This window comes from Pholcus phalangioides, unplaced genomic scaffold, assembly GCF_987345545.1.
Source record: "Pholcus phalangioides strain wild (caught in Gottingen) unplaced genomic scaffold, Ppha-v1.0 ptg000018l_1, whole genome shotgun sequence".
Taxonomy (NCBI): domain Eukaryota; kingdom Metazoa; phylum Arthropoda; class Arachnida; order Araneae; family Pholcidae; genus Pholcus; species Pholcus phalangioides.
The window spans coordinates 5380383-5405240 of NW_028301611.1; the positions used below are offsets into that span (position 1 = coordinate 5380383).

The 24858-nt window shown below is 40.8% G+C and overlaps 1 protein-coding gene across 1 annotated transcript in view; it reads right to left on the reverse strand.

The window, feature by feature from the left end:
* LOC149071614 (uncharacterized) overlaps positions 1-14371 on the reverse strand; it is a 37724-nt gene extending 23353 nt beyond the window's left edge. The window contains exons 1-3 of the mRNA XM_089247997.1: positions 14047-14371; positions 9222-9315; positions 155-245 (exon numbers count right to left, since the gene is read on the reverse strand). Of these exons, the coding sequence (XP_089104123.1) occupies positions 155-245; positions 9222-9315; positions 14047-14371 (510 nt within the window). The remainder of the gene's footprint in view (positions 1-154; positions 246-9221; positions 9316-14046) is intronic.
* Positions 14372-24858: the final 10487 nt, after the last annotated feature.

Below are 24858 nucleotides of genomic sequence, written 5' to 3' on the forward strand. Positions count from 1 at the left end.
ATATGACTTTGACTATTATATTATTATTATGTGAGAGGAGAAGAGGAAACTCTTGAATAGAAATATCGAGATTATCTCGGTTGTCGGGCCATAGTACCGGTACCATAGTACTCCTACTATATCAATAGTTTCAATAAACAATATTTTTGCTTACGTTTTGGTCTTCCTGGATCTTTTCAGGTTCTTCTATTTTGTTTTTGCGGCCTCTACCGAGAGCGGTGGATATCGTAGATATGATACTAGAACTGCAAATTAACGACAACGGTGGTCTCATATAATTCCAATCTAATCTCGAACGGGCATATCATGAACAACAAATTTTTGCTATTGAAAATCATAGCGGAGCATTTCATAGATTGATTGAGATGAGAGAGTTCAGCAAATAATAATTACTAACAGACGTTAAACTAGAGTTAATTAGCAGGCCTATATAACAGGCAGGCTGTTCCATGACGCGCCGGAGTCGGTACAAGCTGACGCCATTGCTCAAACACACCACAGAGTGTGCGTCCGCTTTGCTACCCTGTACTGCCCATTTTGCGGAGTTCTTTTCCAAAATTATCTTATTTTCATTAGTATCTGTTTATTTATTGGATTGCTTCGTTCGGATATTCATATGTTTAAAATAAGAAATTTTGCATTTGCTTATGAGTAGAGCCCGGATTATATGCACTTAAAAAGTGGCAAAATATGCTCTAAAAATATGCAAATATGCACTTAAAATATGCAAATATGCACTTAAAAAGGCTAAAATATGCACTTAGAAAGGCTAAAATATGCACTTAAAAAGGCTAAAATATGCACTTAAAATGCCAAAATATGCACTTAAAATGCCAAAATATGCACTTAAAATGCCAAAATATGCACTAAAAAGACTAAAATATGCACTTAAAAAGACTGAAATATGCACTTAAAATGCCAAAATATGCACCTAAAATGCCAAAATATGCTTTTAAAAATGCCAAAATATATACTATCTTTACACATACATCCATATCTTTTATGGGTATCTTTTTTTCTGCCACCTCGTTCAACAATTTGCCTGTTGTGTCCTTTGTGTTTGTATTTGAAAAATCCCGAAAAAAGTTAAAAATTCGAAAATATGCGCTAAAAAATCACTATGTAAAAAAAAAAGGAAGATATTATTTTAAAATGCGTATTTTCTATTTGTTAGTGCATATTCATTTGCCTCCTCACATATGCATATACTTCATATGCAAATTAACTTCTAAATATTTTTTCTAGCTAGTCGTGGCTGTTCAATAACGAAATAACAGTAGGAAAAGAATTTCGAGGCTATTTCTAAAAGAATTGAACATTTTCGACGCTAACGCTGAAACAGTTGATATTCGAGAAAAAAAAACCTACCTGCGGGTAAAAACCCAATGTTATGAAAATATTATGAGCAACATTCAAAGCCAAAATATGCAAATGCATATGTGCATATGCATTTGCATATAATCCGGGCTCTACTTATGAGGCAACTTCCACTCTAAGAATATTTTTTACATACTGATGCATTTCAGTTGAATCGCGAACGTTAGTCAATTTTTTTATGGGGGTTGACTGATAATTTCAATTCAACTTCAAAGAGAGTTCAATTTCAACGCGAGACAGAGATCATTTCAATTACCTTTTGACTTTCCTCATAATTTTTGATTATATTTTTGCTGTCATTTGAATTACCTTTCAAAAGACTTGTACTTCGTTATTACCAAGGGGCCATTCAAGTATTACGTCAGCAGATTTTCAGCTATTTTTACTCCCCCCTCCCCCTTGTCAGCAAAAGTTAGCAAAACATTGACCCCCCCCCCCCCGTCAGCAGCTTAGAATATTCAAAAAGGGGTGGTTGATGACGTAAGCAGCCTTCAAACCCCCCCCCGCCCCATCAAAAGTCAGCAAATCCAACCCCCCCCCCCCGATGCTGACGTAATACTTGAATGACGACGACCCCCCCCCCCAATACAACTGCAACAGTATAAAAACAAGGGAAGCAGATTAAAAAAAAAAATCCTAATATAAAATGCTTGAATAATTGATTGTTATTATTATTATTATATTGTAATTATTATCATTATTTTGAATGTTATGCATTAATGAAGTAAAAGACGTTATTACATTAGGCGAGTTGACTCCTAAAGTAGCTATTTTCCTGCGAGTAAAGTAGCTGGCGAGCGAACCGGTTTCAACTAGCGCAGCGAATTTCAATTACACAGGACTAGTAAAGTCGCTCACCAGATGAGGGAACCACTCTTGGTGCTCGCGAGCAACATGTTGAAGATGGCTGCTTTATATGGTGTGCACATAAGTAGGCTGACCACATTTCATAGGTAAATTACGGAAAAATACTGGACATACGGAAAATTTATAATATACCTCCCCAAATTAAATTGCCAAACGTGGGAAACGTCGCCAATTACGGTTAAAAGTTTGTTGTTGGCAGACTACTACAAATCACAGTAAATCACCAATGAGGGAGGAAAAAAAGTAGCCGCGCCAACATATTGCACCCGAGGGATAACAAAAACCTATATATATTCTAGAAACCTTGAACAAAAACGCCGGCGACTTGCTAAAGACGGGTTTTCCTAGGAGCAGGTTTCCTGTGCCGCGCTCAACGTGATTCGCCCAGCGCGACACGCCGTCCACTCACCAATAAGAAAAGCAGCGTGACTGTTTCCCTTTAGAGTGCAATATGCCTCACGACGGCGCTTTGCGTCGGGCATGATTGGTCGTCGACTGCTTCTGGGTGGGAGTCAAATGCGTCGTGCGCCGCGTTTTGCCGATGCTGTCTTCACTCCCTCTCTCTCTCTTTCTCTGTGTTTTCTTTCCCTTCCCTTCAAACCGGATCATGCAGACGACACAGAGTAGCTGATGCTAAGGCCGTACATTATAATATAGCCGCTCTTATCTGACGCGACACGCTACGAAAACACAAACGCGTAGCGTGATTATGTAACACGTTTCTGCCGGCGCGAAATAGTCTAATTCGGTTCACGCGACGCAAAAAGCCTATTCCTAGGAAAACCCAGCTTAAAAAGCCAGGTTTTCCTAGAAGCAGGTTTCTACAACGCGCGCAGCGTAAAAACGCTGAGTGGTAAAAAAAAAAAAAAAACCCGAATTTCAAGTTTTTAACCAATCAGCGTTTTCACGCTGCACACGGCGCAAAAGTTCTACTCCTAGGAAAACCCGGCTTAACGTTATTACACAGAGCGAGTTTAGTATAGCAGCGAGTAAAACCGCAAGAGAATAACTAGTAAACTCGGCCAACGTAATTGATCCTTTAGGGGCCATTCAAGTATTGCGTCAGCAAAATTTTGTCACCTCTGCACCCTACCTCCTAACGCATATTGGTGGGATCAAAGACGTACTCGCCGAGGGGAATAGGGGAGCTGTGGTGCCCCCCTCACCCCCGATAAAGAAGAAATTAATTGCAACCCACCCTCTAAGCCATACATGGTAAACTCTTGACCCACAGACAAAATGTGGCCCTAGGGGTTGTGACCTGCCCCCCCCCCCAAACCTAATTTTGTAAAAATGAACTAAGTGCCACATTTTTACAGATCGCTCAAGTCACCTGTGTCCAGAGCATTTAAGTGGCCCCGCGACACACTTCCGGATCACTTGGATACGTGAAACATTTAGAGATCACAAAAGTGGCTTTGTAGGGGACTTATCAATAGGTAGAGTGTTAGTTTAGGTGCCCACAAACTAGCGAAAGGGTTTTCTCGTTTTTGTGTGCGCACCTATAGTCCGTTTCAGGTTAACTTTGCAGCGAAAGGGAAGCTACGAGGGAACCGCATCACTCGTTGCTGTGGGAACGAAAGCCTCTTAACCAATGTATCGATGCGCGGCCTCGGTAAGGTATGGCCGATTCTCGTCAATCTCACTGAGAAAAATATTTTTTACGTGTAACGTAATTGCACAGTTAAATTAGTAATAATTATAGAATTGAAAGAAAACCATTGCCGATACTTTCAGAAATTAAAGTGAGGTTTTTGAAATCATTTGTTTTGATTTTTGATTAGAAAATGTTTTAAAATTTAGAAAAAATAATTATCTTCTATCAGCGTGTCACTTACTCTTCATTGATGTGCCGCAAGTAACACTAAAAATTTCAAAAACATAGTAATATTTTTCAGCAATATTTCCCTTCCCTCAGCTGAAATTTATTTACAAAAAAAATCCAAACAATACTATGAAAGCAACGTATAATTTTAAAATATTGTGTATTAACCAGGGCTCTCAAAAACTTGGGGATTTTTAATTTTTGCTTAAATTTAAATGGAAAAAATTAACGTTAAATAAAATTGAGAACAAGCAGATTAACTGTTTTCACGTGTAAATGCAGGAATAGCACCGAATGATAATAATGATACGGAAAAGTTTATAATTTTTCTACTCACTTTTCTTGCCGAAATTTTCGTCGCTCGACCTTACCCCCTTCCCCGAACAGTATACGTCGATGCCACTTGTTTTCACGACAGCTTTAGTCTTTTGTTACGGTTGATGTGCTGTTCATGGTTATTACGGATGATTCTTATCGAGTTTTGTTTGCAGCGAGTATTCAAAAACCAAAAATATAGTATTCAGGAATGGAAGAGCAGAGAACTTTAGCGTGGCTATCTCCGGTGAAAATAAAGACACAACTGTCACATAAAAGATGAAAGCTCAAACCACTGTGGACCCCTCCCCCCCCCACCCTCTCTCATTTGTTTTATCTGAAGAGACACTAAAGGCAAGGGGCATCTGGAGAAACAGGTGGGTGGAAGATGGCGTCCGTTCGTGTAAAGGCCCGTTTACATGACGCAAGCGCTTTAGTTGGTAACTTAATTTTTAGTTGCCAAGTACGATACAACGTATGCATACGATAAGGGCCGTTTACACGGCTTTAGTTGACAAGTGCGCAAGTGCAGAAGTGATTTAGTTGGTAAGTCAGATAAGAACGGTTCTATTTTTTCCGGTTAAGTAGACCTATGCGCATGCGCCAGTGGGCGTGACCTGCCGCTCTGGAGGGGTCTTTTTGCTCTCTCACGGAGGGGTTTATTTTGATCTCAAGCGTGAACCTGTTCATACTCCGTCGTCTCCGCAAGTTTCCGCCGAAATATTGGATGGTGAGGTGGCCAGAGGACACAATCTTCAAGTTTATTGAAAAATATCTTCGCCATGAATATTTGTTGAACTATAGAAATGGAAATTACCTTGTTCAAACAAGCTAAAATTATTCGATGTTGGGAAAAGTTATGGAATATTCTGTCGACGTGATGTCAGGAGTTATATATTTTTGAATCTTCAATTTTTTTTATCTGGTGGGGAGGATTTATATATTAAAAACTGGAGAGGGGGGTTTCGAATATTTCTCTCGTCCAGAACGAATTTGCTGCCATCTGTTGTAAAAATACATGATCAAATATTCAACATAAAGATGTCATCTCTATAGATCAAATTAAAAAATAATAATGATTTCGAAAATAATTTTTGTTTAATGAATTTTTATTATTTAATTTTTAACCCTTAGAATTTCCTACGAATGCCAAGAATTTTCTCCCGTATTTTCGGCTTATATAATTCATAATTATCTCCTCTTTAACATCGATTAAAATATCATATAATTGGTATTTACAACTTAGAGGAGAAATAGAGAAATCTTATATTTCTTCTCGATGACTTACTTAAGTTTATAATATGTTGCGTGTTCTTTTTTTCCCCTGTGGCGTCATCTCTCGCCCCCTTGCGTGGGTGGCAGAGGCGAAAAAAGGGGACAAGCGAACTGTTTCCCTTGCGTGACCTACTTCTTGCTCAGTGTGTTGCTCTCGCGCAAGTGACAAAAGAGTTTCTCCTTTTTTATTATTTGGAATTAATATTGTTAACCTATGTAAATAGTTTTTTAAAATTAAATGAACTTAAATATTATCAACCGTTTCTTCAATTAGAGTCAGAATATACATCGTCCTCAATGTGTATCATATAACTATACCCCCCCCTTGAGTAAGTGAAAATGAATAAATTTATATTCTTTAAAAAAAATATCATATAATGTGGTTCTGATCGCAGTAATCGTAAGTTCTACCTGATCATCTTCACCCACCAGCTTTAAAAAAAGCACCTCTCTGAATGCCAGATAAATAAAAAATTATTACTAGTATTCTCCCGCGCGTTGTGCGTCTGTCTCTCTCCGTGGATTTGAGTAGACTGAAGCGCGCATGCGCTAACTGCGCTCACCTCCGTAAAAATTATCCAATGAGCGCCTACGTACCACTTATCGTGTGGACGGTTTCAAGAAGAATCGGTAAGTTGAAATTAAGTTACCAGCTAAAGCGCTTGCCTCGTGTAAACGGGCCTTGAGTGGAAGTCACGACTCTGTCAACACTCTCCGTGATCGGAAACTAAAGGCCCGTTTACACGAGGCAAGCGCTTTAGCTGGTAACTTAATTTCAACTTACCGATTCTTCTTGAAACCGTCCACACGATAAGTGGTAAGTAGGCGCTCATTGGATAATTTTTACGGAGGTGAGCGCAGTTAGCGCATGCGCGCTTCAGTCTACTCAAATCCACGGAGAGAGACAGACGCACAACGCGCGGGAGAATACTAGTAATAATTTTTTATTTATCTGGCATTCAGAGAGGTGCTTTTTTTAAAGCTGGTGGGTGAAGATGATCAGGTAGAACTTACGATTACTGTGATCAGAGCCACATTATATGATATATTTTTTAAAGAATATAAATTTATTCATTTTCACTTACTCAAGGGGGGTATAGTTATATGATATACATTGAGGACGATGTATATTCTGACTCTAATTGAAGAAACGGTTGATAATATTTAAGTTCATTTAATTTTAAAAAACTATTTACATAGGTTAGCAATATTAATTCCAAATAATAAAAAATGAGAAACTCTTTTCTCACTTGCGCGAGAGCAACACACTGAGCAAGAAGTAGGTCAGGCAAGGGAAACAGTTCGCTTGTCCCCTTTTTTCGCCTCTGCCACCCACGCAAGGGGGCGAGAGATGACGCCACAGGGGAAAAAAGAACACGCAACATATTATAAACTTAAGTAAGTCATCGAGAAGAAATATAAGATTTCTCTATTTCTCCTCTAAGTTGTAAATACCGATTATATGATATTTTAATCGATGTTAAAGAGGAGATAATTATGAATTATGGAAGCCGAAAATACGGGAGAAGATTCTTGGCATTCGTAGGAAATTCTAAGGGTTAAAAATTAAATAATAAAAATTCATTAAACAAAAATTATTTCCAAATTTTCGAAATCATTAATATTTTTTAATTTGATCTATAGAGATGATATCTTTATGTTGAATATTTGATCTCGTATTTTTACAACAGATGGCAGCAAATTCGTTCTGGACGAGAGAAATATTCGAAACACCCCTCTCCAGTTTTTAATATATAAATCCTCCCCACCAGATAAAAAAAATTGAAGATTCAAAAATATATAACTCCTGACATCACGTCGACAGCATAGCTTTTCCCAACATCGAATAATTTTTAACTTGTTTGTTAAGGTAATTTTCATTTCTATAGTTCAACAAACATTCATGGCGAAGATATTTTTCAATAAACTTGAAGATTGTGTCCTCTGGCCACCTCACCATCCACTATTTCGGCGGAATTCTAGCGAAACTTCAGGAGACGACGGAGTATGAACAGGTTCACGCTTGAGATCAAAATAAACCCCTCCGTGAGAGAGCAAAAAGACCCCTCCAGAGCGGCTGGTCACGCCCACTGGCGCATGCGCATACGTCTACTTAACCGGAAAAAATAGAACCGTTCTTATCTGACTTACCAACTAAATCACTTCTGCACTTGCGCACTTGTCAACTAAAGCCGTGTAAACGGCCCTTATCGTCTGCATACATCGTATCGTACTTGGCAACTAAAAATTAAGTTACCAACTAAAGCGCTTGCCTCGTGTAAACGGGCCTTAAAACTATCCCATAAACATGGCAAAAAATAAATAATTAAAAAAAAGGAGGACATAAAACCAAAACTTCTGCACCCATAGAGGGCCTCTCACAAGTCACAATAGTATCGGCACTCTCGAGGAAGAGAAACACTTCTTGTAATCTATGAGTGAATATCTGAACTCATTGAAGCCTATTTTTAGGAGAAAATAAAACTGATTGAATATTGATTTTTATGTAAGCCTGTAACTGCATGTAAAACAATGAAAAATTGTATCCTTATGGAAAATTCAACCAAATAACGAAATATATATATATATATATATATATATATATATATGCTATATACAATTGTGTAACGGAAAAAACACGACAGTGATATTGGCGGGGAAAATTTCTAGGATATCGCGTCAGAGTGTCGTTGCCGTTGCTATGGATTTTCGATAATGGTAACCAATATTTTTTATAATTTAAAAATTTTGAACGATTAAACATCGGTTCAAAACGATGTTTTTCAGTATTTTTTTCAAAATCATATAAAAAATTGAAATATTCTGTATAAAGGTTCATCTTAAACCTCTGATATATGAGAACTATATTTTGCGGCGAAGGAATACACTCTCTACCTTTCTATTCACTGCAAAGTTAACCTGAAACAGATATAGTAAGATGCCATTAAAAATATTTCATGTTTTTATAAAGGGTAAGGGGTCATTCAAGTATTACGTCAGCATCGGGGGGGGGGGGGGGTTCGGATTTGCTGACAAGGGGGGAGGGGGGTTTGACGGGGGGATCAGTGTTTTACTGACTTTTGCTGACGGGGGGGGGGGTCAAAAATAGCTGAAAATCTGCTTACGTAATACTTGAATGGCCCCTAATTGATGCCGTAAGCATCATCCAGACCCTCCCCTCCCGTCATCCAAAGTTAGCAAATCCGAAACCCCCATTGATGCTGACGTAATACTTGAATGACCCCTTATAGACTATAAAAAAAATAGCACCCGCGTATACCTTTGGCACTAAAACAACACCACGAACAAGAAATCGCTCACTTGAAACGGTGAAATAAGTAAAAATCAGGACGTTTCTTGTGCTGATGTCGTCCACTAAAAAGAAAAGTGTTTGAGCAGTGCCGTCAATCAGTTGCTCCGCCCACTGAGCCAAGATGGCAAGCGCCGCGACTTCAAAGGGATGAAACAGCACTAACTATACAGCCCTGGTTAACTAAAGAAGCTTCAAAATCGGAAGCTAAATAAATGTACCATCTCGATGGACTCGGAATATATGTTTTACCTTCTTCTCCGTTTCTCGTTTTCGCTCTTGTCCTTCCCGATCTTGAGGCGAGAGTTCTCTTCTTTCAACGCTTCCAACTGCTTGTCGGAATCGTCTACAGAAAAGGGGACAGAAAACATGCGAATTGGTATAAGTTCTATACCACTGCACGCAGTCACGTTCAGGACTACAAAATTCAAAATTCACGCGCAATACGAACGAGCAGAAATTAACCTGTGTAGTTGTTGCTTCGGCATTAGAAAGAGAGATGGCAGCACTTCTTAAACGCGAACATCAAGCATTTCCTCAGCAAACAAGTTTCACGTCGGGTATTCATCACATAAGCCTCGTTTACATGTACAATATTACGGTAGCGTTGGGAGTTCTAGCACCCGCTTGACGACACCCCCCCCCCCTTTCGTAAGGAAAGAAATGGTGAGCAGTCATTGTTAAAGCAGGTTTTATATAAACCCGCTTTTTATATTTCTCATGTAAACGAGACTATACTCGGTACATCTTGATATGCATTAACTCGTTTGAAGTTCCTCAGACAAATTTATACGGGCAGAGCACGAAGTATACATAGCTTTCACCCTCATTGGTAAACATAGTTAGATGTGCCACGATCGTTTAAGTGATTTGGAAATGTGCTGCAGGTCACTCAAGTTCTCTGGAACTGCACCGTAGGTCACTCGAGTGATCTGTAAATAAGACGCGAGTCACTTAAGTGATCCGGGAATGCGCACCAGGCCACTCAAGTGTTCTAGAACTATGCCAAAATATCCCTCAACTGAGATGTAAATATGCCGCGGGTCTGTTAAGTGATCCAGGAATATGCCACGGGCAGTGCCGTCTTGATACATGGGCCAACGCAGGTACGGCCCGAAGGTCTCAATAGTACAGGGTGTGGGGGAGCTCACAAAGATCTGATTGAAATTTTGAGAGTAAGGCCAGGGGACCCATGATGCTCTTAAGACGGTTCTTGCCACTCAAGTGATGTGGAACTGCATAGAGGGACACTTTTACAAAGTTAGGTTTGAGGACGCGAGCCGCATCACGTGACTCCGAGGGCCATATTTGGCCCGCCGGCCATAGAAAGATCGCGGTTAAGACCATCGCACAAATCAGTTGAAGATGGTACTTGAATAAATCACGTTTTCGAATGTTTCACCGGTTTTGAAAATGGGTGTCCGAGTGGCGCCGTGGTAAGATGATCGGGTAACAACATTGGCAAGAAGTTCTTTCCCGACGATCCTGAGGCGACCACCGATAGATGTCGCCTTCATTTCCAACCCAACCCTAATTACTAGTTGTGCTGTGAAGCAGTAGTAGTAGTAGTAGTAGTAGTTCTAAGAGGGTTTACGAAAAATTCAGCGACAACAGTTCGACACGAGTCAATGAGCCAGTAAGTGAGCGAGGAATGACCGAGTGAGTGAACCAGTAAATGATACAGTGGTAAGTGAGTGACAGAGTGGTTAGTGTTGGTGAATGCGCAAACTAGTGAATGATCGAGTAACCGAGTGAGAGCGACCGAGAGATTAAGTGGCCTAGTGAGCGATTGTCGTGATCAGCGATCCAGTGGTAGACTGAGGGATCTAAAGTGAGCTACTGACAGAATGAGTGACCCAGTGAGTAAGTGCATGACCTGGTGATTGAGTGTGTGGCAGAGTGAGCGACCTAGTCAGTAAGTGAATGATCTGGTGACAGTGCGTGTGACAGAGTGAGCGACCTAGTTAGTAGGTAAGTAAGTTAGTCACCTACTTCATGAGTGAGCGAGTGACAGAGTGAGCGACCAAGCGATTGAATGTATAACAAAGTGAGCAACCTAGTGAGTTAGTAGGTAAGTTAGCCTAGTTAGTAGGTAAGTGAGTTGGTCACCTACTTCATGAGTGAGCGAGTGACAGAGTGAGCGACCAGGCGATTGAATGTATAACAAAGTGAGCAACCTAGTGAGTTGATGATAGAATGAATGACCTAGTGAGAGAATGAGAAAGTGAGTGACCTAGTGAGAGAATGAGAAAGTGAGTGACCTAGTGAGAGAATGAGAAAGTGAGCGACCTAGTGAGTAAATGAGTGACAGAGGGAATAAATGCGTGAACCACAGATCAAGTGAGTGACTGGCCTACTGAGAGAGTGACCGAGGGACATAGTGAGCTACATTGTGAGTGAGTTACCTGGTGAGTAATTGAGTGAGCTATGAAGTGGTTGAATTGGTGAGCAAGAGAGAGTCAGTGACCTATAGTGAGCGAGTGATATAATGAGCGACCCGGTAAGTGATAGAATGAGCTACCTATATAGGGACTGACAAAGGAAGAAACCTTGTGAGTGAATGAGCGAGAGCGAGCTACTTCTTTCTAGTGACAGGCCGGTTTCGCTCATTCATTCGCTTATTCACTCACTCACTCGTTCACTTGTTCACGCGATCAATCATTCACTCATGTAGGATTGATGTCGATGAATTTTCCGGACACGGTTCTAAAAATGGCAACAGGTGATGGTAAGACCTGCCATGACCCGATGACCTTTCAGCAAGAAGAATATGGGGGGAAAAAATATAAACATTTTTTTCACCAACAGATGTCATCGAAGACCATTATCTGAATACATAAATTAGTCACGTGGTTTATCTGATGGTGAGTTTTTGCCGGAGGTTGAAGACGGAGACCACTGCCACTGAGCCTCGTGAAACCATTTCCCTGAGGATTTCGTAAAGAATTAGTGCAAGCTGGAAAGTGCTGTGTGTGACTCTAATGCAGTTATAATATCAGAGTTACCCGAGTGTTGTGATCGGCAACTGCCTTCCATATCGGAAGTGAAAGATACCTGGATTTTCATGTTTATGTGCGTATAGCGTCGAAGGTCTGCCTGCTGCTCTCTGCGGAGAGGCATTTTCAAATGGAAGATCGCTTGTATTATCGCTTTGAAGTTGGAATGAGGATGAGGTAATAAACATTATTGCCATGACTTTAGCTTGGATTTTGTGGCTATCGAATCGAAAGAACATTGACCACTTTACGATCACGAACGTGATATTGCGTCCAAACACCAGTGGAATAAATTCAAACAAGTTCTCTGCGACTTCTTTCCTCTTTTCCCCCATCACGAAGCTTTATAGTAACCCTATCAACAGAAGTTTTTTTTTTCTTTCCCTCCTTTCTTTGTATACTCCTGTTAATGATTTTTTTCAAGACATATTATATGTATCTTTTTATTATATGCATCTAAGAGCGAAAGAGAACGCGTAGGGTGAGGGTGAAAAGAGGGCTCATAAAGCCCCGTTCACATGCGCAAATATTTCGGTAGCATTGGGAGTTCTAGCATTGGGTCTTCCCGCTTGACGACTTTTTTCCTTCGTAAGGAAAGAAATAAAGAGCTATTGGTGAAAATTCTTGAAGCGAGTTTTAAACCCGCTTTTTTCCATTTCCCATGTGAACGGGGCTTAAAAACCCAACTCCCTTTTTCTACCGTATCTACCTTTTGCCTTCTATATATTTTTCCTTTCCCCCTTTCCCTTTCTTTTTCTAACGTATGGTTAGATTAGGACGAGGTTACCAGATTTATCGCCGATTCATCAAACAGAGATAATCCTCCTCACCAGAGAAGAGAGATCATTGCCCGCCTCTCTATCTCAATGAAGAGATTTCAGCAGGTGGCGGAAGAAAACCTGGACCACGTTGGAAGCTGTGCATGTGTGTGTGTTTTTATAGACCTAGACGGAGTGACTGTGAGCGAGCTAGCTCTAGCGACAGGCCGGTTTCGCTCATTCATTCACTCACTCGTTCACTTGCTCACGTGGTAATTTATGCACTCGTACATTCACTCATTCAATCACTCATTCATTCACTCATTCACTTGCTCGCTCGATCATTCATGCAGTCGTGTCGAACTGATGTTGGTTAATTTTCCCAGTGATGAGTTTTCCATTCGGTGAATTTGCCTAGCGGTGAATCGCTGTCGGCGAATTTTCCGGACACGGTTCTAAGAATGGTTGTGAATCTAACGTGAAGTCTGTGTATTTCTGTGTAATGCTTACTGTGTGTGGTGCTGTCACCTGCCGCCAATTTTTCTAACTATTAGTGAAGTGTAATGATTGAAAAATTGTGTCGTTTTGTAGGCCTGTTCCTCTCTGTGGCGAGACGTTTCAACGAGGAGATCGGCTAGCATTCGCGTGTCGAAGTAGGAAACCGCAGTAAACCAACTTCATCAAACCACCACTGTGGCAACGGTGTGGTTCGAACTCGGGGCGAGTCCGCCAATAGATACAAATACAAATATACCATTTGATCATTTTTGTCTCACCACTGTCATTTTCTGCACACGAGGGCTATCTAGATCGGGACCTGCAATTTATTTCCGAACGGCAGCTTGTTTTTTTATACTCATTGAGAGGTCGGTGCGCTTGCCCAGATCAAGGGAGTCCCCCTTGATCTGGGACTCCCTCAGTAGTAATATTTTTCTGTGGTCATGTCGCCGTTTCTGTTGTAACCCTGTGTCAGGAAAGTTTCTGACAAAGACGAACCGGGTATCGAACTAGCGACACCTCTTAACATCCTTTGGTACTTCAGGAGAGTATCTTATCGACATGGGTTACCACGCCCAGATATAATCCAAATTTGTTTCCGAAAGCTTCTGCGTGAAGCGATTAAGGTCTCGTCAAACCACGGGCTTCGATTTGCGACCCATTATAGACCTACCTTACCCCTTTTTGACCTACCAAACGAATCATCTGGTGACATGCTGGGGAAAATCACCTCTCGCTATCGATATCTAGTAACTATCTAGTTTGAAAACGTGAAATACCAGACAGATGCCCATATTAATATTTTGCGACTATCTAGCTACTTACTCAGCGCTGTTTTGAATGCTTCCAGTTCGGCGCTTTTGGCGACGAGGGCCTCGGTGACCATCCGCAGTTCGTTTTCATCGGCGGCCGGCAGCAGCTTGTTCTGCCCCGACGACCTTCGGCGCTCGTCGGAAAGGCCCACGTACGTTTCAAACTTGTGAAATTCTTCCTTCGGCAGCGATGATCTTCGGTCGTCGTCGTCCTCTGCCACCGGCTGAGGCGACCGCCGGTGCTCCTCACCTTCTTCTCGCTGTTGATCGGCTTCGTCCTCCGGAGGCCGTGGCCGGCCCTCTTCTCGCTGTTGATCGTCGTGTTTGTCGTCCGTCATCGTTGTTTCCGACATCCTTTGAACTAAATTGAATATTTTAAGAAGCAACAAGGAAAAATCATGAATCGTGTTACGATAGTTCTTCGTTTTATCAACAACATCGAATATACGTGATCCAGGGCCTTATAACATTCAAGACCGAACGATGCGTATATGGAGGATATATGAATACTAATTAACTTCTCATCAAAAATATCGGCTTGCCAAATTATGACAGCTATTCGGAAGATTATGGAAAGCTTATTCGGAAGACTATAGAAGAGCTCAGAGGCGGTTTTGCCGCCTTTCTCTAGTTTGATTTTCTTGACCACTCATTCCTCGCCGCCCTGTGCTATAACCAACACCATCTATAGCGGAAGGCCTTCGCGCGAAGCTCGTGACGTCAATGAAGAATGTCGTCCAACCTATAGCCATTGGATATAGCAGGCCGATGCATTCGCCATCTTTACCAATTTTTTTTTTGTAGTATATCCAATGGCTTTAGGTGAAATGGCAGTGACGTCACGAGATGGTGTTTCTTTAACCCGCTTTGCACCCCCTTCATCCGCCTGTAAATATGCCTGCGTCTCTGCAGGCCCCTTTACACGTACGCTTTTAACGTAGCTGTAAACAACTTGAGAACCGCTTTCAAGAGTGTGCGTGTAAAGGCGATCGCGAACTCAAAATCATACGTCTAAACGCAAACCCGCCCTACAGGCAAAAACGGGGCGGATCCCTCGTCTCCTGCGTCGTCTTCCTTCATATTGTCTGCGTCGTTTTCCTAATATTGTATTTGTATTTATCGTTCTAAAAAAAAAAGATGTATACAATATAAATAATTTTTTCAGCGATAAAATGACTCAGCACTGCTATCATTTTCACATCAGTTGAACAAACTTGGCAATGGAAGAATTCCCGTGGGCCCAAGAAGGACTGATTACGTTCCCAAATGGATTTTACCAGTTTATAAACTCAGTTCAAGAACTTGGAGACAAAGTCTTCCCAAACATTCAACAAAATGACCAAACCCATGAGTGGCTTTCTGAGAGCGATTCTGGCACCGGAAAATGACAGTGTGAACAAGATCAACGAAAAAATTCTAAAAATTATTCCAGGAGACTCCATATCTTACAAATCGGTTGACACTGTCACAGACACGGCACAGACATTTAGTTCTGTATCCTGCAGAATTTCTGAACTCTTTGGATATTCCGGGTGTGCAACCATACAACTTGACCCTCAAAGTCGGAGCACCTATAATGCTTTTAAGAAATTTGGAGACACCGAGACTCTGCAATGGCACCAGATTCTGCGTGAAAAAATTGCACAATTACATCCTTGAAGCAACGATTCTAACTGTATGTGCCAAAGGAGAAGACGTCTTCATTCCACGTAAATCCCAATTATCACTGAAGAAATGCCATTCACTTTCAAGCGATTACAGTTCCCGATTCTTTTAGCTTTTGCTATGGCAATCAACAAAGAGCGAGGCCAGTCGTTAGCAATGGCAGGTATCAACCTACTTGAGCCCTGTATTTCTCACGGACAACTTTTCGTCGCCTGTTCGCGTGTTGGTAATCCCAAAAATTTGTACATCTACACACCAGATGGACAAACAAAAATATTGTGTATCCACAAGCTATTGCCTGAAGTTTTTAATTCAAATATTTAAAAATAAAAGTAATTTTTTCTTACTTTATGAAGAAATTTTTTTGATTAAGAAATAATTAATAAGCTATACATATATTAATTTTTTACGGGGCGGGCAAGGTCGCCGGGTATCAGCTAGTAAATGATAAATAAGAACTATTTACATAATTTTCGTAACAATATTCATATTCTTGGACTTCCTTTTTCTGTTATAAATTTTTGAAACTTACAGTACATAACAAACATTCATGTGTAATGCATAAATTTATTTATAAAGTACTGACCTGTACAAAGAGGTCACGAAATATGAATAAGTGTGGTTTTTGGTATTAAAATGGCGTTTTTGATAGTATGGTGGAAGTAGGAAGTGAGCATTTTTGAGATAGTGAGCATATAACTCCGATCTATCTGGCTTTTCTGTTATCCGGCCCGCTCTTCCGCCACATTAGGCCGGATTCTACTGTATTGTGTTGAATATTGTATATAGGGAAAGGGTGGTTGTGTTGGGGGGGGGTCAAACTTGCTACACTGATCTTTATTTCCTTTATTTTCCAAGTGTAAACGAAGATACCAATTTCTGAGATTTTTCGCTGATATTTCATCTACATATCTCGCGATTTTCCCCCCAAACTTTTCGTACGTAAAAGAGGTTAAAAAGGCATTCTATGGAGGACATGAACACGAGGGATCTTTCATCTGTAAAATAAGCAACGAATACGTGGCCATGGTTCCAATCGAAGCGAAAACAAAACTTCTGGTGAAACGAAAAACTCGCATACCAGTATAACACAAGTCTTGCTTTTCGATTAATTCTTTCAAGGCATTGATTTCTTCGAAATTTTCTTCGGTGCCACAGAAATGTAAAAAATACGTCTGAACCCACGATTTCAGCCGCTCTCCTTGTTCATGGAACTCAGAGGCAATCAGAGTCATGATCAAGTAATTCACCGACAATATTATAGTATACACAATGCTGATAAAGCACGAGTACTTTTCACTGCAAACGTAGAACATGCCAGTAAAAGCTGCCATGTAAGAACAGATATTCGAGAACAACAAAAACGTGTAGAATAGGGCAGGACTGTTCAATGCGCCTTCGGCAACCGCGCACAAACTAAACACCGATTCGCAACGTTCCGTAAAATTCCGAAAGTCATCGGGATCATGCTCCATCAGCTCCGATAGTAGCTGCGTTGTTTCGTGGCACAGTGCTGCGTAGACGACAGGAAATGCGGCTATAACGACACGGGTACAAGAAGTCAAGAATGTTAGACACACCATTCGAATCAGACTGTTTTGGAACAGACCTGGATTGACGTTATAAAGCAAGGAACCCATTACAACGACGGAGAGAGGACCGATAAAAAGTAACACGGTCTGTAAACACTGCACCAACATGAAGCTGTGGTTCGAAACGTGGTGTAGATCCCGGCGATTCCGTTTGAAAGCGCGTCGTAATTCCTTGATCAGGCGTCGCAGACGGCCGCTGTTGATTACCACACCGCACCATAAAGAAAAATTTATTATAAGCCAGCTCGAATCTACCACCACGAATATCATCTCGTTGCTGCCCGATATCATAGTCTGTATGCTGAATTCGAGCCAGTATATAGGCCACCAATTATAAACAAAGAAGCTTAGGCAGAATTTGAGAGTATTGCTGATGTAATAATTACAGGGAGAAATCTTCTCGAAACACGGAAAATTGAAATCCATCAAAGAGAGCACCGCGACAGCCAATCTCAAAGGAAACTTCGAAGCACCAAACTGTTTCTTGGATTTGGCGTGCGGCATGTTGCTCAATTTTCCTGTGCGTACACGATTTCTAGGGGAAGTACGGAAGAGAATAGATGTGATTACATTGAGAGACAGATACCCCTTATAAAGTTTGATTGTGAATTGATATGTTCATTTCGTAAATCTCAGTTGCACTCAACCAATAGCTGGTCCGCAGCACCTTTCACCGATGACGGAACTGGTTTTTACGCAGTACCATTATAACGATCTTGGCGGCATTTGGCGAGAAAAAGTGGTAAATGTATCACATCTGGAGAGAACAACAAACTTGTTTTCAAATTCTGCCGCGGAACATATTGCGCAGAGGATTTTCCCGTTATCGATGGTGAAGTGTTTTGCGGAATGAGGAAAAATAAATAATCTCGGATTATTTCACTCTTGGGGATAAGGAACAATAACAATTTTCACGGTTGTTGCTGTAAACGGGTTAACAAGCAACATACTAAGAAATACCGTTAACATTTTTTGACGTGTTTTAGAGCTCTTATGTGATTGTAATAACAAAAAATGAAACACTAAATCAATCGATATGTGCACTATCGTGAGATTTTCCAATCGGTTCTGATGATAGAGAAAGTATAAAAATCGATCTTATGTAATGACGTGTAAAATATTCATATCGCGTTACTTGTGGGAAGGACAGTTTCTCTGGTTACAGTATTACGGGAACACGCGTACGGCACTGATATGAAATTATGCATTTGCAAGTCCGAGAGGAAATTTGAATAAAAAGAAAGACCAATCAACGTGTTGTAAAATAAAAGTGACGAATTTTTAATGGCTGATCTATCGATTTGGGTAATGATCAATAATTGATGAATATTATACTATTCGAAACTTATATGCTTCCTCAGTATGGATAATATTTTCGTGATTGACTCATATTTTCACAGCAGAATAATTTTACCTTGTATTATGCTGTGTTGATAATTAGCGGCGGTGTTGTATAATGATTGCAAGTGTGATTTTAAAAATATTACGTAAATTATTGCGTATAATCGATGTCATTACTTTATAAAAAAAGATGTCTTAACATAATGTACATATGGATGAAATTTCACCTTGTAATTTGCCAATAAAATCTATGAATTTTAACTAAAAGTATAAGAACCAAAAACACGCTAGATGGCGCTTCGAAACAAACAAACAAACAACACTATTCTAGATATTGGTTCATTTTTCATTCATGGGAATCGTGAAAAATATTTGCTTTATTTAATGTGCTGTCAGAATACGAATTTGGAGGATAAAATATAGCATGAAAATGTGTGTTGATGGTGTTTTAATATTTCACATACACCAGACATATTTTTGTAATTACATGTTATGGCACTGTAGCGTCGGAGCCGGGGGTGCTTGAGCAGCCACGGTAATTTGTATCATGGCCACTCGGCATCCTTAGAATTGATTCAGAAATCAAAAATTCTTAATAGCACCCACGGGTTCGAATACTTCCAACGCTCTGTTACGGCATATATCCGGGGGGGGGGGGGGACTCGGTTAAACTCTGATTCTGGTCTATACGGAATTTTTGCCCCATGTGTATTTCTGGTATTAATTTCATAAGAAAACCTCGCAAGATTGGGAGACGCGGTGACTGCTAGAGAAATAAATACAGCTGCACGGTTATATTACTGTTTAACCAAAAGTTGTGAGGTTCGCGTTTAAAACACATATCAAAGTCCTTAATTCGATATTTAAATACAACGGTTATTAGGAAAGTAACGGTAAAAAAACCGTATAGACTAAAAAGTAATGTTTTATTACCTACGTTAACAATGGACTTTGAGCATGAGCTTTACACACGTGGTCTTCTGTCTTTGCCACGATAAGTCTGGTTCGAGTACCAAGCGATTGTAGTGGTGATTCAGAATACCGCCAATTGTGAAGTGCGAAATGTTCTCTTAACCCCTTAGCTGCTGAAAATAGTTTCAAAAATGATGCTCTCAAAACTGCTTAGTAAAAAAAAATTCCCTTTTTCTTTCTTTTGTGGAAGATAGATGGCACTCAAACTCATACGTTGCAAATACAGTAAAATCTCTGCAAACGAAGCTAATTCGTTCCGGATTCACGTTCGTTAGCCGAAAACGTCGTAAGACGAGGTTCCACTGTCTGTCTTCGGCAGAATCAAAAAATAGATCCTCCATTGAGTAATGCTTTTATGTATGTGTTTTCACCTTTATAAAACGGAAACCTGTCTAAAATGTACTATAATTCCAGTCTCTCGACGTTCCGTTTCGTACAGTATAATACAACCGAGAAAAATTTTGGTAAAACAAAGAATCTCTGGGTTCGAACCCACAATAACCAACAAAAGAGCCTGTCCCGAGAAAAAGGCTTTCGGAACGCCTATTTTTCCCGGTTTTTCTGTGCGAAATCAATATTGGAACGAAAATAATTTTCAAATACAGTCCGCCTCGCTTCATTTTGCAATAAATAAACGTGTCCTCTGTAACCAAAATTTTTGAAGCGTGACTCCTTTTTGACCAAAGATTTATCGGCGACTCCTACATAGGCCGATCCAGGGCCGCAACTGGGGGGGGGGGGAGCAGGCGCGGGGGGGATACGTCATGTGATTTCGGTAAATATTACAAATTCAAATAAGTATGATGGAAAGAAAAAAAAACGGGACAAATGCATAAAAAGAAATCGGAACGAAAATTACAGAAACGTCCCGTAATACGGGACGTTCCAAGTAAGTGGTCCACCAAATTCTTTCAACACTGTCGAATAAGAATTTCACGAGACCCACGGAAGATTATGAGACAATCAGAATGACAGAAGGGAGAATAGTTCTGGAATAATATCAAAATAATGTCTTTCTTTCAAACCGAGCACAACTCAGGCCTATCACCATCTATGGGCGATTTACTACTTAGTGAGTTCTGCCGGAAGTGTAACTGTGTGTGTATGTAGTGTTGTTTTTGATTTTTCAGTGCCGCCATCTATATTTCCGAAGTGAAATGAGTGATGTGTGAATTTGTAGTTCTGTCGCGAGACTTTTTAAAGGGGAGATCGGCTTGCATTCGCGCCTTGAAGTTGGGAACCACAGAAAACCAACTCAGCCGACCACTACTAAGGCGGCGGAGGGGTTCGATCCCGGGACCTCGTGACGCGAGTCCATCACTATGACACACTCGACCACCACAGAGGCAATTATTTCTACTGAAATAGAGTGTAAAAAACAATTTCGCGTCTGATAATGTAGTTTGGCTTTTTTGGGTAGAAACGAAAAGAAAATTTACTTCACGAAAAATGATCTAGGAAATGTGCTGCGGGCAGCTCAAGTGATTTGGAACTGCGCCGCGTGTAACATAAGTGACGTGGAAACTGCATCGAGAGCTGCTTGAAATGCTTTGAAACTCTGAAACTGTGCCGCAGGTTTTTTTAAGCTATTTATAAATTGAATAATGTGGAACTTCACCACACACACACACTATTCAAGTTACCCGTGGCTCATTTACAAATCACTGAAGTGGCCCGCGATGTATTTATAGATTGAAACTGTGCCGCAGGTTTTTTAAGCTATCTATAAATACATCGCGGGCCACTTCAGTGATTTGTAAATGAGCCACGGGTAACTTGAATAGTGTGTGTGTGTGGTGAAGTTCCACATTATTCAATTTATAAATAGCTTAAAAAAACCTGCGGCACAGTTTCAGAGTTTCAAAGCATTTCATGCCGCGGGTCACTCAAATGATCCGTAAATGTGCCGTTCATTTCATTTTTACGAAATTAGTTTTGAGGACACGGGCCACATCAGATGAATCCGAGGGTCACATTTGGCCCGCGAACCATGGGTTGAGCATATCTGATTTACAGGGTATGAAGTAACTTGACAGTTAAAATTGTACTAACTTGGATATTTTATGTTCATGTATTATTTTTTTAAACCGAAATTCAACGAGACCCGTGCGGTCCCCTCACTGAGGACTCGGCCAACTCTTGAGAAACCGGTCGAGCGACCCAGAGAGATAAGGTCACTCTTCCGGCAGAAAGACCAAGGGAAGTCAAAGTCACACTGTCGCAAAGCGATTTCTCGTAAGGTAGAGTCGGCTCTCGAATACCGTTTCTCGTGGTCAAAAAGACCCACGATCAGAGCTTCGGCACAGGCCTCGTAAGCCCACCTCATCGAAACGCTCAGCCATACCCCACTGAGACAAATCGCCCACCCTATTTAAACTTTCAACAGTCAAAACTTGTTACGGTGATCTCATATAAATCCGCTCGCCTTTATATACTTTCTTTGGCAACAATGGTCTGGCTACTCAACAGCTGCAACACAGCGAGAAAATTTCAATTGTTGCGATAACAATAATCAGATTCATTTCTGTCTGAGACTGTGGGCATAGATTGAAGACCAATATTGTGATCCGATCTATTTCGTTATTAACCTCTTAACGATCACCAGCTGGAATAAACTCAAAAAAGTTCTGTTTTATTTCATCTCTCCTCACCATCGCGAAGCTTTATAGTAACCCTATCTACGGAAGTTGCTTTTTTTTCTTTCCCCCTTTTCTTTATATACCCGTGTTAGCGATTCCCCCCCCCCCCCCCCCCCAGCGTTGAAATTTTATTTTCAATACGTCTGTTCAACTAAAAAACACTCACGACCGACCTGGCAGTATAGAAGTAAGCAGTCAGACACTACAGCAGCGCTTCTCAACCAGTGCTCCACGGAGCCTTTGGGGGCCCGTGTGCATTTCCTAGAGGCTCCACGGCGACTCGAGGAAAATAAAATGAATCAGTGTATTTGATAGATAAAAAAAAGGGACCTACGGGATTCCACCCTGAAACGTTTACACAAAAAAGGGCCCTCCACCATAGAAATTACATACTGAAAAGGGCTCCGAGAGTCAGAAAAGGTTGAGCACCACTGCAGTACAGTATGCCTGACCACGATTTTTCCACAAGATGCTGAATTTAGTTTGTTTGCATGTGCATGAGTTGCTGCTATCTATTAACCCATTTTTTTGTTTATTCTGCAACCGCTGTTTCATACCTCCCGACTCCAACGAGTGTTACGCACGAACATGCGTGTGTATTACAATTATTGAATGGTTATTAGTTTTGTATTGTATCAATGTATGTACACATCAAATTTCATTAAAATCGGTACAGTAGTTCTAGAGAAAATCGACCAAGTCTGCAAATTCTCTTAATTTCTTACACCAGTGTATGATACCATTCATAAAAACTACGATTTTTGCTCCCTGGAGCAATTGTAAAAAATATCTCCTTTACAAAAACTTACTAGGTTGGTATGATGGTTAATACATTGTATGTCTCCCATGCGATGAAATACAGTCCGTACAACGCCTAGGCATGCTGAGTATCAAATTATCGATCTGATCTTGGGGAAGGTCACTCCACTCAGCAAGCAATGCTCTCCGAAGTTCCGGTACACATGTAGGAGGTGGTTGACGGGCTGCAACTCGTCGGCCAAGCATGTCCCACACATGCTCTATCGGATTCAAGTCAGGTGAGAATGCTGGCCATGCCATACGGGTTATATCCTCAGATTCAAGGCATTCGTTTACGATGTTTGCTCGGTGAGGACGGGCGTTGTCATCCATAAACACAAATTCTGCGCCCATGGCACCCCTAAACAAACGTACATGTTGTTCTAGAACGATGTCCCGATAAATTTGGGCTTTCATGGTTCCGGTTTGAACATGCAGATCTGTTCTGGAACCCAGTGTAATTCCACCCCGAAGGAGCAATGCTGCACCACCGTAACGGTGCCGTTCAATGGTGTTGTCTTGGTGGTAACGGGTACCTGGCGTTCTCCATATGAAAGTCCGACGCGAATCAGACTGCAAGTTAAACCTGGACTCGTCGGAAAACCATCACACAAGCCCACTGTGATGATGTCCACATTGCATGTTCTCTACTCCAGGCTAATCGCTGCCGACAGTGAGTTGCCGTGAGCGGAACACATCTGACAGGCCTGCGAGCTGTCAATAGACCAATATCTCCCAAACGTCTGTACACGGTTTGCCTTGACACTGTGGTACCCGTGGCTGCAGATAGCTGACGAGACAGGTCGGATGCTGTGCTCCGTCTGCTTCTTTCGGCAGTTACTGCCAAATACCGGTCTTCATTCGGCGTTGTAACTCGGGGGCGACCTGTACTGTAACGTCTACTGACATTTCCGTTATCTTGGAATCGTTGCCAAATCCTAGAGATGACACTTTGGGCAATTCCAAGTTCCTCGGATACTTCCATCTGAGTACGCCCACATTCCAGGCGGCCGATAATTCTACCACGTAAAAAATCCTCCACATGCGTCCTCTGTGTCATAACTATTCGCTTATGTCACTGAGCGCCTTACAGAACTCTTGTGAACAATTTCACTTCTTTGCCACCATTCCTTATATACCCCCCCCCTCTTACACCCTCGTCATTGTGACGTACTATCGGCATCATCTAGTGGCTTCCTGAAATTTGCATATCATTCTTGCAAATGTGTGTGATAGTTCTACAGGTGAAATTTTTACTTTAGATTTCGATTTCCGTGTGATTCTGAATTATCCTTAATTTATGGACACGAGTGTATTTTCGCACCGAGTCCAGCTTCTGTTAAGGGTAAGCCTGATTGCCCCACCCAATTGAAAAGAAGGGGGAGGGGGGAAATGATTGAAGTGAATGATCCAAACTACAATATTTCACATTTTCTCGTGAAATGTTGTGTTTTTCGTAAAGCACGGCCAAGTTCACATTCCAAAGACAATGCAGTTCAAGGGGGTAAAAAATCAAAAAACTGAAATGAACGATACAACAAAATTGAATGGTGTTCGTGGATTTTATTCCAAAAATAATGCAACCAAATTGATTGCTTATTAATTTAACAATTAAATGACAAATTTTAACAGTCCCATGAATGCAATAGACAATTTTCTAATAATTTAATTAATTTTAACACAATTCTGAAAACGTTTTCAAGAACGGAATTTAAAGAAAGATCCTTGACAATACGAGTCTGAAACTTCTCCGATACAATAAATGCCAAGTCTTACAATGTTATGTTGCTCATAAAGAGGGTCATCTTTTTTTAAAAA